Source organism: Ictalurus furcatus, chromosome 9 (assembly GCF_023375685.1).
Source record: "Ictalurus furcatus strain D&B chromosome 9, Billie_1.0, whole genome shotgun sequence".
NCBI classification, from domain to species: Eukaryota; Metazoa; Chordata; class Actinopteri; order Siluriformes; family Ictaluridae; genus Ictalurus; species Ictalurus furcatus.
In genome coordinates, this window is record NC_071263.1 from 11,737,557 (window position 1) to 11,750,699 (window position 13,143).

General features: G+C 37.2%; 1 protein-coding gene across 1 annotated transcript in view; it reads right to left on the reverse strand.

Moving 5' to 3' along the window:
* nhsl1a (NHS-like 1a) overlaps nucleotides 1–12,802 on the reverse strand; it is a 63,680-nt gene extending 50,878 nt beyond the window's left edge. The window contains exon 1 of the mRNA XM_053632054.1: nucleotides 12,303–12,802. Within this exon, the coding sequence (XP_053488029.1) occupies nucleotides 12,303–12,633 (331 nt within the window). The 5' untranslated portion in view covers nucleotides 12,634–12,802. The remainder of the gene's footprint in view (nucleotides 1–12,302) is intronic.
* Nucleotides 12,803–13,143: the final 341 nt, after the last annotated feature.

The following is a 13,143-nucleotide window of genomic DNA, read 5'->3' on the forward strand; positions in this document are numbered from 1 at the left end:
GCACTGTTGGAAATACAATATTCAGAAAAAGCACAAACTGTGTTTTGGCTGTGTGCTAAATCAGACCCACCCAAATAATAAGAGTAAAATCCCTCTTACCTCTCACTTACTTACATTCCAAACTATTAATGTAAGTGGATCTGTATAATCTCATGACTTTTCAAACTCTCCTTGATCACTCTGCTTTTAGATTTTTATTTTTATTTTATATTTTATTAGAATTAAACAGGAAACCAAGTGAGATATGCTGCTGACATCACTAGAGTCACTTTGCCTCCTCATGTGGTGTGGTCATGTGGACTTAAATTGCTAATAAGGTTGGAAATCTGAGTTCTGAAGCTGCTGAAGCATGAACAATGACCACAGTTGACCTTTCACCCCCATACTGCCCTCTTCACCTGTGCTGTCAACTCTAAGCATTTCTCCTACTGAGGCTTTAATCATGTTGTCATCAGACTGAATTTTTAGTGGTTTTGCTTTAGCAAAGGAAGGCCAAGAATTGGTCTCAAATAACGACGTCCTGTTTCTGCTTGTGTAAATTTAGCATGCCTAATGCTATGCCATATATTTTCCTGTTTGGTTAAGCCCTGACTAAAGATCTGAAGTGGTGAACTTTGATATGACTAAGACTTTAAATGGCTTTTTTTCCCCCGCTTTTTTTGCTCTCTCCCACTTCATTCCAGAAAATAATACATTTCAACAGAAATGAAAGATTTACCCATCTTGTAGAAAGGCTTCTGAAAATAACAGCTCTTAAAGGAAGGACTTTGCAGCATACTGTTCTGATTTGATTTCTATCAAGTTTAGATAAAATCTTCACAATGGACTCGTGACTCCAGTATCTACTCTGCACCAGAGAACTTGGAATACACAATCATTTCTAACTGTAACCTTTAATCAAGGGCTTGAGTAATGAAAGGTTTTGACATGTTTAAGGTAGATTTAACAAATCTGACAGATATCAATGACATTAGTGATGGATCCATAGGGGCAGGTGGATTAGCCCCACCATATTTCAACCCTTCATCAACTCTTCATAAAATCATCATTCACAACTCCAAACGTTTTACAGTTGCAATCAAAATTATTCAACCCCCATTGCAAATCAAGTTTATGGTCCAAAGTTACAGACTTTCAGCTGTTTGCAATGAACAAATCAAACAAAAGCAACTAAAATAGTTAAACACAATGAATGCTTCAAGTGGTTTCCCCAAATTCAACTGAAAATGCAACTTATAATGACTTCAAATATGCCATGACAGCAAATATGAAAAAGGAACATCAAACTCAAAAACACAACAGTAACTAAAAACTGAAAAGGTAAGGTCCTCATTGAGCATCATGTCTCATTGCTGATTGGCTACAGTGTGCATCAGTTTGAGACATGGCAGAAAATAGAGAGCTGGAGGATGCTTACAGTAAGAGGAATAATGAGCCGAAATGAATCCATTAATGGTGTTATTTGTGCTTATTTTTATCAAGGGCGTTAATAAGATGTTGTTTTAGAGAAGCTGTTCATTTTGCATGACAGTAATATGAAGTTGTGAACCCTGAAAACACGCCTAAAAAAAAGTTTTATTCAGAAGAAAGAATTACTGCATATATAACTTTGTTAATTTAATTCAATTCAATTTAATTTAAATAGTGCTTTTAACAATGAACACACAAAGCAGCTTTATAAAAATCTGGATATGACATACATTTAAAATGTATCCCTAATGAGCAAGGCAGAGGCGATGGTTGAATTCAGTTGTTTCTGCTAGGCTAAGAAGATAACAGACTGAAAAAATACAATTCTTTTTCCTTTTGATAATCATACACCATGTCCAGTCAGCAGCAAGCATGTCTTGTTCAATCAGCACTCACCCTTTCCATTTACAGTTCATATTGATGTGTTTCTAAATTTGTTGTTGTGTTTTTAGTTCTTCTGATTTCACTGTTTGTATTTTTTTTATCTTGTCATTCTTATTTTACAGTCATAAAGAGCCCAACGGAGGGGTTATAAATATATTAATGTTAATAAGTGGGATATTCCAACAATACCCAGTGTCCACTCTGCCCCAGTTCTCATACACCTTGTGTGTTTCTCTCCCACTAAGGAAATGCCTAGTGAGGTGACTGGACAAGCGGTTAATACAATATAGCAACATTTCCTTCATATTAAGTATAAATAAATAGAATTTTTCATGGGTGGTAAACTTAATGCTACAAAAGGCTGTATTTTACGCATGTATGCACATGTGCATGTCTGGGTAGATGGCTGTGTTAACTAAAAACAATAACTCAAGTAAGGCCAGACTGTACAGAGGAACTGTATTCATTGCATTCCAGAGCTCCAGGTGCGAATGCACTGATGCACACTCAGAGTCTGGAATGTATTTAGCTTTTTTCCAGCTCCACAAAACCATATTTCACTCTCAACCCAAATATCTATTCCATACTGACCCACTTCTTCCATCCACATCCCTGGAGATCTTTTAATTAGTGTGCAATGAAGGGCAAGCTAAAGGGGAATCTAGACAAAGGGTTTATAATGTTAAGACAAAGGAGATGATCACTGATAAACTTGCCTAGAACAATAGAATATTAGGACTAGTAGATCTAGTCAAGTAATAATCTTATAAAGGCACTTTCCAAGGAATTTTCACTACACAGAAAAAGAAAAAATAGACAAAAGCAGAAGACAGTAAGCTAAAACAGAAATGTTTAAATGTTGAATTGCTTAGTGCAGGTTTAGTTGTATGTAATATGTTTATACTAGGGGTGGATGGTATGATAGTATACTGTGACAAGAAAAAAAAAGAAATAGTTATACAGTTAATGTTCTGCTTTAGTGGCTAGATAATGAGACATTTTGAAACATGCTATAAGATTTTAAAAACAGAATGGCCTATTTCTTAAAGAACAAACATTTATCCATTTAAATCCATTGTACAGACTTTATATTGTCTCATATAGTTTTCATACCAATAATATTTTATTCATCCATAGTGCAGACTAAACAAACATGGAAAAAGCAGGAAAAGTCTGTATCCCAAAACTGTATAACAAAGCCCTATTAATCACAGTACCAGACAAAAAATTCATGCCTAAGAATACTTTAAAAAGGCCTTGACATGAATTAACTTCCCTGGATGAACAGTTAGCGTTGATAGCAGACTACAACCAGAACATTATTCCACAGTTAGTTGGACTAGAGCCAAATACAACAGGTCTCCATCATACAGTATTGGGTTGAGAAGGAGTCTTACTGCAAATCATCACATACTGTTGACAGAGCTGAAGAGTATAAACCCCAATGAAAACATTTAGGCCTGGGCTCTGTGGACACTTGATTCACAGTTAAGCCAATTCCCTCTTAGCACAAGAAATGTGCATAGTACATGTTTGAATGGCCATGCAATACGAAGCAATGTGATATAACATGAAATAAAAAATGACCTTATATGGCCATGGGCATTGTTTCGACTCAGGACAGCTGTCATTTGATGCTACTGTCAAGCAACTGTTTGATACCGTACACACCAGCACTTCGCGTTCGCTGAGAGTAGGCTAATGGTTGAGAGGCAGGAATTTGGCCAATAGTTTCTGCAAGCCTTTTATAATGGCCAATTGGTGTGTGAGAAGGTGGGAATTACAGAGAGGGATTATGCAAATATGCGCGCACATGATTCAGTATTAGACCATAAGCACATCATAATGAAACTAAAGCCAAATCTTGGACATTTTCTCAAATTTAGAAATCCAGGCCGGACACTTTTTTAAGGTCCGAAAAAGAGGACATGTCCAGGAAAAAGAAGACGTATGGTCACCCTACTTTAATATTACTGGTTAACTGACAATGTCATATTATTGAGCTTTTGTGATTTTCTCAGTATTTCTTAGATTTGATTTAGCATTCTCTAATCACAATTCATTTTGTCTTTGGGTGTAGGTGTAGGATCACAATTTCCACATGAATTTGCCCACAATATCAACTGAACTGTGTCTGCAGCTTATCAGAGCGCAGTTGAAACTGGGGTAATGTCAGGCTGAATCGTTGGAGTGAGACAAAAAGCTTGTAAAATTCAGGGTGGTGTTTATCCAGAAAGTATTCAGATTTCTATTTTTTAACTCTAATTCAAAGGGAATAATGGTAATAGCTGAGAAGTCACACTAACCACAAGGCAAGACTGTCAACCATTTACAGTGAAACAGCTGGATGTATAACTATGGAAAAATGCTAAATGTTACAAAAGCCATGAAAATGTTGTATTTGAGTCTTATTGTTTTTTTGTTTTTGTCCCAATTTTAAGCATATTCTTGGTTGAGTAGAAAGTCTCTTTCAACAAGACCTGCTTTTGGGGACTTTTACCTTCACTTAACAGTACCACGTGCCTAGTACTTGCAGTAAAACTGGACCATGACCAACCACAAGCAATAAATGCTTTGTGAATCAGGCCTATGAAAATAAAACACTAAATGCAAACCATCCAACTCAATCAACACACACTTTCTGCCAATTAGACATCCTCTGTTCTTGTGGGAAACTGTGAGACTGCAACTGTCTAAACATGAGGTCACCACAGAAAAAAGCCCAGAATGGAAATTTCTCCCAGATGAGCGACTGACTATATGCAGGCTTGTGATCACCAATGACTTTCCATAAAATATATATCCACATGATTTCACTGACAAAACAATATTACCATTATAAGACTTTGACTTTTCATGATATATGCTGTGTATATATATTGGAATTTCAAGGCCAATTATTATTATTATTTTTTTCTATACATGGTAGGCATTTGGGTCTGAGATCAATATGAAATGATCCATCAGAAGTTCACATCTAGATGTGAAATTCATTTACATCATATACATCATGTACACCTTGATGGTTTAAACAACTTTGAACCAACCCATTTTTGTGATCAAAAAATATTGGAACATGTGACTGACAGGTGTTTCTTGTTGCCCAGGTGTGGCCTGTTAGATTGTTTAAACAATCTCAATCTTAGCTCTTGGTTTGAGTCCTGGGTTTTGCCTGTGAAGACTACATTTGTTGTTAAAAAGGATAAACCCACATGCAGACCAGAGAGTTGCCCATGGGAGAAAAATAAGCCAGTTTGCAACTGAGAAAAGAGGGAAAATTGATCAGAGCCATTGCACAAGCATTGGGCATAGCCAATACAACAATTTGGAATGTCCTGTAATAGAAAGAAACCATTGGTGTACTAACAACCGTACATCAAGCAGGTTGGCCAAGAAAACAACACCCGTTGACGACAGAAACATTGTGAGAGCTGTGAAGATAGACCCAAAATCAACAGTCAGTGACATCACCAACAACCTCCACAGGGCAGGGTGAAGGTCTCACAATCCACCATTCAAAGAAAACTTCAACAGCAGAAATATAGGGGACATACCACAAGACGCAAACCACTCATCAGCAGTAAGAATCGGAAGATGAGAATTTACAAAGAAATACAGAGATGAGCCACAAAAGTTCTGGAACAAAGATTAACCTCTACCAAAGTGATGGAAAGGCCAAAGTGTGGAGAAAGAAAGGATGCGCTCATGATCCAAGACATACAAGCTCAGCAGTCAAGCATGGTGGAGGTAGTGTCATGGCTTGGGCTTGCATAGCTGCTTCTGGAATGGGCTCACTAATCTTTATTGATGATGTAACTCATGAAGTCTACAGAAACATTGTCTCTGCCAATTTACAAAGAAATACATCCAATCTAATTAGAACGAACTTCATCATGCAGCAAGACAATGATCCAAAATACACTTGCAACACAACAAAGTACTTTTGGGGGGGGGGGGGGGGGGGGGGTTAATATAACATCAGTTATATTATGTCAGTTATCAGGAAATTCAAGCTGAAATTCTGATATATAGTCTTATATTCATCTTCTGATTTCACACTACCCTCAAAATGTCTTCAATGAAGAGCAAAAACAAAAGAACTGGCCTTTGGAGGCGGCTGTAGCTAGTGGGGCAGAGTCATCTATTCTGCAGATAGACACAAGCCTACACAGCAGCACGCTGTGACATTGCAGCGAAACAGCTAAGATGTTTGGCTCTTTCATCTGACATGGGTGACAGTCATATTGAGGTATTTTTATTATTTCATAATGCTTCTCTAATACTGAGGAAACATACACAGATAATTATATCTTTAGAGAAGTGAATACTTGAGCTGTGTCCCAAACTGCATGGTCCCATACTTAGTAGTTTTGTTAGTATACTACTGGTGTCATTACTGTGTACAACTGGGATTTCTTTCAGAATTCACCTTGTAAGTATCCAGTTTTTCCTGATCAGCTCCCAGCTGCCAAAACACTGACTGAGATGGTCAAGCTGGTAAACTTTCTTTGCCAGCTGGACAATGATATACACTATATGGCCAAAAGTATGTGGGCACCTGAGTGTTGAATATTCCATTCCAAAAACCATGGCCATTAATATTGAGTGGTTCCCCATTTGCTCCTATAGCTGATCGCCTCCATTCCACGCCACACTGATGCAGTAATTCATGCAAATGGAGCCCCGACCAAGTACTGAGTGCATAAATTAACATACTTTTCAGAAGGTCGACATTTCTGTATCTAAATTATTTAGTGTAATATTTTAAGATACTGGATTTTTGATTTCCATGAGCTGCAAGCCATAATCATCAAGATTAAAACAAAAACAGGCTTGAAATATGAAATATTTCACTTTATGTGTAATGAATCAAATTTTTTTTTAGATGCACCTATATATATATATATATATATATATATATATATATATATATATATATATATATATATATATATATAAACTTGGTGAATCATTTGTGGGCAACAAAACAACAGCCAGTATTTAGTGTAGAAAATGGTGGAGTGCAGATCTTATGGCCTGTTTCTCATGGTCCATTGTTTCTCTGCAGGAATTCAGAATGTTTGATGGCGATGTTGATTTCATACCAACTTTCACCATCAGGAGGCCAGACTGCAAGCCTGCAAGTGTGTGTGTTGATATTCTCTTCACAGTGAACCTCAGGGGAACTATAAACAGGTAATAGCATTTCTAGGACTTGGATTTATGCAGAAAAACTTTCTAAACTTTCCAACCATGTTCCTCTGGGTGAAAGTGAGGAAGACAATAGCTAAATTATTACGCACAGAGCAGGAGAGAAGATGTGAAGAGACAATAAGTGAGAGAAGATAAATAAGAAACGATGGAATAATTAAAAATCTCACATGAATTAATCTGTAAAAGGAGTACAGATACAAAAGAGAACAGGTAAGTGTGTGTGTGTGTGTGTGTGTGTGTGTGTGTGTAAGTAACTGTAATAATAGTAGTGTCAGGGAAAGCCTTCAGAAGGGCTGGAGGCACATCTGGTTTTGACGCGTTCTCCCCCTGCAGAAGATCGCTGAGGAATGAGCTAGAAACAGCACTGCAGAGAAGAGGCAGGAGTGGAAAAGAAAAAAACAGCTGGAGTTCATGGAGTGTGTTTGTGTTGACTTTCAGCCTCAGCAGAAAGTTTTGTATTATGGACTATGTATCATGTGATTACAATTACTGCAGAAAAAAAAGTCACTTTGTGCAACTTCTAGCAACATGCCTTGTTTATTCTAATAAATCATGAGATTATTGCTGGTTTAATAGCTGCATACCCTAAATGGCTTTGTTATACTCATTATTTTCTTGTTCATAAATTGATGTCAAATTGATCAACTGTAATTATGAACCTAGAGGTAAGTTTCTCCAAAAAAGAAGCATCAAAACATGTGTTGCAAAAGCCTTGAGCCTACTATAAATGTATCGTTTAATAAATGTTAAATTAAAATTTAAGAGATGGAGAGAGAAAAAAAGGAAAGAGAAAAAATACGTAGATCTAACATACTATTGTAACAGTACAGGAATACATGTACCTGTCCATTTTTTCCCTTTAAGCCAGACTGCCTGATATAAAAGATTTTACATATAAAACATTCTAGTCTTGGCCACACTGCACTACAGTCTTCTAACACACCAAACTGAAACTATTAGCTAATTATCCCAGTTAAATCAAGTGTGTAGTAGCAGAAAAACACCACAGTACAAATCTATCCCAGGACATAAATATAACAACCCTTCATTATATACAGAGTTAATACCATCCTATCCTATGCAAAGAACAGAGGTGCTCCCTTTCCTTGGGCCTGGTTTTACTAAGGCGCAGGAGTGCACGTGGGTTCACTTATCATCTGTTTCCTGCCCCGTGCTCACCTTACTCTGGACTAAGCACCGCAGGCAAGAGCAGTGAAAACACCCATTGTTTTCTTTAGAAACAACGAAAAGCGGCTGAGGGCCCTACGACACAAACTGCATATACATTGCCCTCCACTAATAATGGCACCCTAGGTAAATATGAGCAAAGAAGGCTGTGAAATAATGTCTGTATTGTCTAACCTTTTTATCTTTTGTTCAAAAAAATTCACAAAAATACTCTGCTCTCATGGATATCAAACAATTGCAATCAAAACATAGGGTTATCCAAAAAAATATTTGTTAAATGTAGGTGTGCGCCAATTTTTGGCACCCTTTTAGTCAGTACTTTGTGCTACCTCCCTTTGCCTTTGCCCTTTGCTCTGAGTCTTCTCCTATAATGCCTGATGAGGTTGGAGAATACATGGCAATGGATTTGTGACCAGTCATCTCTCCAGATTCTTCAAATTTTGAGCTGTCACGCTGGTGGACTCTCCTCTTCAGTTCACCCCACAGGTTTTCTATGTGTTTCAAGTCAGGGGACTAGGATAGCCATGGCAGAACCTTGATTTTGTGGTCAGTAAACCCTTTTTGTGTTGATTTTGATGTAGGTTTTGGATAATTGTGCTGCTGGAAGATTCATCCACGGCCCATTTGAAGCTTTCTGGCAGAAACAGTCAGGTTTTCATTTAATATCTGTCAGTATTTGATATTTGAGTCCATGATGCTATGTATCCTAACAAAATGTCCAGGTCCTCTGGCAGAAATACAGACCCAAAACATTAAAGAGCCACCACCATATTTAACCGTGGGCATGAGGTACTTTTCCATATGGCTACCTCTCTGTGTACACCAAAACCACCTCTGGTGTTTATTGCCAAAAAGCTCTATTTTGGTTTGATCTGACCATAGAACCCGATCCCATTTGAACTTCCAGTAGTGTCTGGCAAACTGAAGACGCTTGAGTTTGTTTTTGGATGAGAGTAGAGGCTTTTTTCTTGAAACCCTTCAAACAACTTGTGGTGATGTAGGTGACTTCGGATTGTAGTTTTGGAGACTTTCTGATCACAAGACGGAACTAACTTCTGCAATTCTCCAGCTGTGATCCTTGGAGATTTTTAGGACACTCGAATCATCCTCTTTACAGTGCGTTGATACAATATAGACACACGTCCAAATCCAGGTGTACTAGAAAAATGGAAATATCAGTGGGAATATACTTCAAATATTTTGTTCTCATATGAATTCATAGGGGTGAATAACCCAATTATTACCCAAATAATTACCAATAATTGTTGCACACCTATATTTAACAAATATATTTTTTAAAATAAACCTGTGTTGTGTTTGCAATTGTTTGATATCCCTGAGAGCAGAGAATTTTTGTGATGTTTTTGAGCAAAATATTAAAAGGTTAAGCAATAAAGAAAATTTTTCACAGCCTTCTTTGCTCATATTTACCAAGAGTGCCAATATTAATGGAGGGCACTGTAGGCAATGTCCTGAAAACAAAATAGTCATTCACATGGTAAGAGATATAATATTACTGGAAGAAAAGTGGAATTGGACATCAGGACTGGAAAGAGTTGTGGGCATTTTGCAGTTTTGATATATATATATATATATATATATATATATATATATATATATATATATATATATATATATATATATATATATAGCTATTTTGTCTTTAAATAAGCACTGTACCTATTTACTACTATTCCAACTAAACAAAGCCTAGAGAAAAAGAGTAATCATGCTCTTTATCACCATGCAAACAGGGTCTAGTAATGTGTTCAAAGCTGATTCAAGGCTGGAGACAGATACGATACATAAATGCATCATATTTATGTATCATATATGTATGTATACATAAATGTATCATATGTTACCTGTTACCAGATTAATGGTCTCTGCAAATCTAATGAATATTGTTATCACACCATCACACATATTCAGAAATTTCTTAGATGAAGAATGATCTAATAGTTCAAAATAATTGTTGATTTTGAACATGACAAGAATATAATGATCTGTTATTTTGTAGTATTAGAATTCAAAAGCTCCCTAATATAAGCCTTCACAAGAACACAAGTGCATAATGTACTGTATGTCTTTCTTAATATTTGTGAACACAAGCATACATTTGTCACAAAACCAATTTGTCACAAGGAAAGCATTCTCCCATACATTTTGTTGCATCTCTAGCCACACTGTATCTGAGTATGACACAATCCTACTACAACCAAATGTTTTGCCTATGCACTGCAGCTCTTATTGGATCCTATGAAAAGATCATGTGTATCAAGGTGTATTGATAAATGAAGACACTTTTATGCCAGTAAGGATGTTCATTTACCTAGATTATAGAACAGAAGTGCAATTTTTCAAGAAACACACAAATGCATCATCGTCATCATCGCCATCATCGCCCCAGTGACCTGACCCAATAACCTCCATCCTGATTCAATCTTTTGTTCTCCTTTGTAGCATAAAGGAAGAAGACAATCAAGATGATGTTCCATGAAGCATGAGGAATAGAAAGAAATAATTTTACATCTTCTCTTGTAAAAAAGAAAGAAAGAAAGAAAGAAAGTAAAAGAAAGAAAGAAAGAAAAAAGAAAGACTGTTTAATTCTAATAATGTTCCTTTAAACAAAGCACAGTAGCTCAATGGAGTAAACATTACATGTAATTATATATAGTAGAATGAACTTTGTATATATATAGTCATATTTGTTTAAGATTTGGAATGGTTTCCAGTACAAATACTATTACAAACCATTACTAACCATCCATCCATCTTCTATACCGCTTATCCTTCCTTCAGGGTCACGGGGAACCTGGAGCCTATCCCAGGGAGCATCGGGCAGAAGGCGACAAGGTGCCAATCCATCACAGGGCACAATCACACACACATTCACACACTACGGACACTTTGGACATGCCAATCAGACTACCATGCATGTCCAGGAAACCAGAGGAAACCGGAGAACCCGGAGGAAACCCCCGCAGCACGAGGAGAACATGCAAACTCCGCACACACAGGGTGGGAACCGAACCCCAATCGAACGGTGGGAATTGAACCCCCAGACCTGGAGGTGTGAGGCGAACATGCTAACCACTAAGCCACCATGCACCCCACCATTACTAACCATTTAAACCATTACTGGTGTTAATGGTATTCACTAGACATAACATGCCACCAACAGAAAGCAACAAATTACCAGTAGAGACCCACAGGGACCATTATAGCTTCCATTAAAACCAATAAAATTCCCATTATAACTATTAAAACCATTACAAATTCTGCGAGGGTCTCTATTATTTATTTATCTATTAGAGTTTTTTTTGTTGTTTTTTTTTTCATCAGGGCCCAGCCTATTTTGAAGTATAGTCCTATCCATCCATCCACCCATCATGTTACATTCATTCATTAACTACAGTCATAATACACTCTTAAAATATAGGTTCTTTAATGGTTCTTTACAGCACCAGAGGTTCAAAGAACCAGAGGTGCAAAGAACCTTCTTCATGTCAAGAACCACGTTTCATTGTATAGGTTCCTTGAGTTGAGCTATATGGTTCTTTATGGTTCATTATAGGTTTTTCAGAGCAGTGTATTGATTCTTCTAGATATCATCCCTTCCCAGATTAAAGTAAGGTTAAGTACTATAAGCTTCTTTGTGGGACTGGAAAATGTTCTCCTGTCATCATTCTTAAGAACCTTATGTTGGTTCCTTAAAGCACTAACTAAGGTTTTTTTGTTTTTTTTTAGAGAACTTATAACATGGTTCCTTGTAACAGTGCTGTGAAGAACCATTTCTAGGTTCTTTAAAGCACCAGTAAATAGATGGTTAAAAGGTACTTTTTGAGAACCTTGCCATAGGAAAACTTAAAAGGGTTGTCCTATGGCAGCAGGCTGGAAATTCCCTTTCTGGTTCTAACTGAAACATTTATTTTTAAGAGTGTATATGCTGGAATGGAGTAGCAAGTTAAATAATAACAGTGTGATACATCACCGCAAATCCTACAGAATGGACCCTAAACTCGAGTCCAAATTGAACGACTTACGGATTCGTATCTTCTTTTGGTCGAGTTTTCGCACTGTGTGCTGTAAAGTATCCAGTCTTCTCTGCAGTACTGCGCTCCTGTGAAGAACCGAAGCTGCTTCGCTCTGGATCTCCAAGAAGATGCTACACGCATGATGGGAGAGATCTGAGAGCTGCTGCAGGAGGTTCTTCAGACTTGTACAGCTCACATCGTTCAAGGAAGTCCATAACTGCGAGCTGAACACACTGCAGTGGTCTAACTCGAAGTGAGATTGTCCTGCATCAGATTTGAGTGGTCCCGTGTTTAACCTGCACAAGTTCTGAGGCTCTAGAGTACGTTTATGGAAAGGCATGCCTATTCAAAAACAATATATAAAAAAAGCACCTGAAGTAGAAAGCTTATCCCCTTAAAGTTCTGTATATATGCTGATCAAAGTTGCTTGGAGTTGGAGTACACAGTGAGGTCCCGCCACGTTATTCATAGGATGAGAGTTCCCCATTCTGTGGAGAGTTTTGAGTGAAACTCACTCCTAAATCTGGTTTAATGAGCCACAGGTAAAAGCTGACATGGAGCTCAGAGACTTAGTGGATCTGGAGCTCAGGAGAAAATCCTTCAGAAAATTCACACTGGACAGAAAAGTTACAAACGGTTAAGGGTAAAGTGAAGAGTTTGTGAATCAGAGCTATATTTGTAATAAATCCACAATCTGTAAACAAAACAAGTTTCCTAGAAGATCATTTAGGTATGGAAGTCCTGAGCGACCATGCATTGTTAATTTTTTATCTGTTGTTTTCTCGTGATCACGACTTAATTTTCTCGTGATCTCGACATAAGAAAAGTTGTTTTCTCGTGATCTTGACTT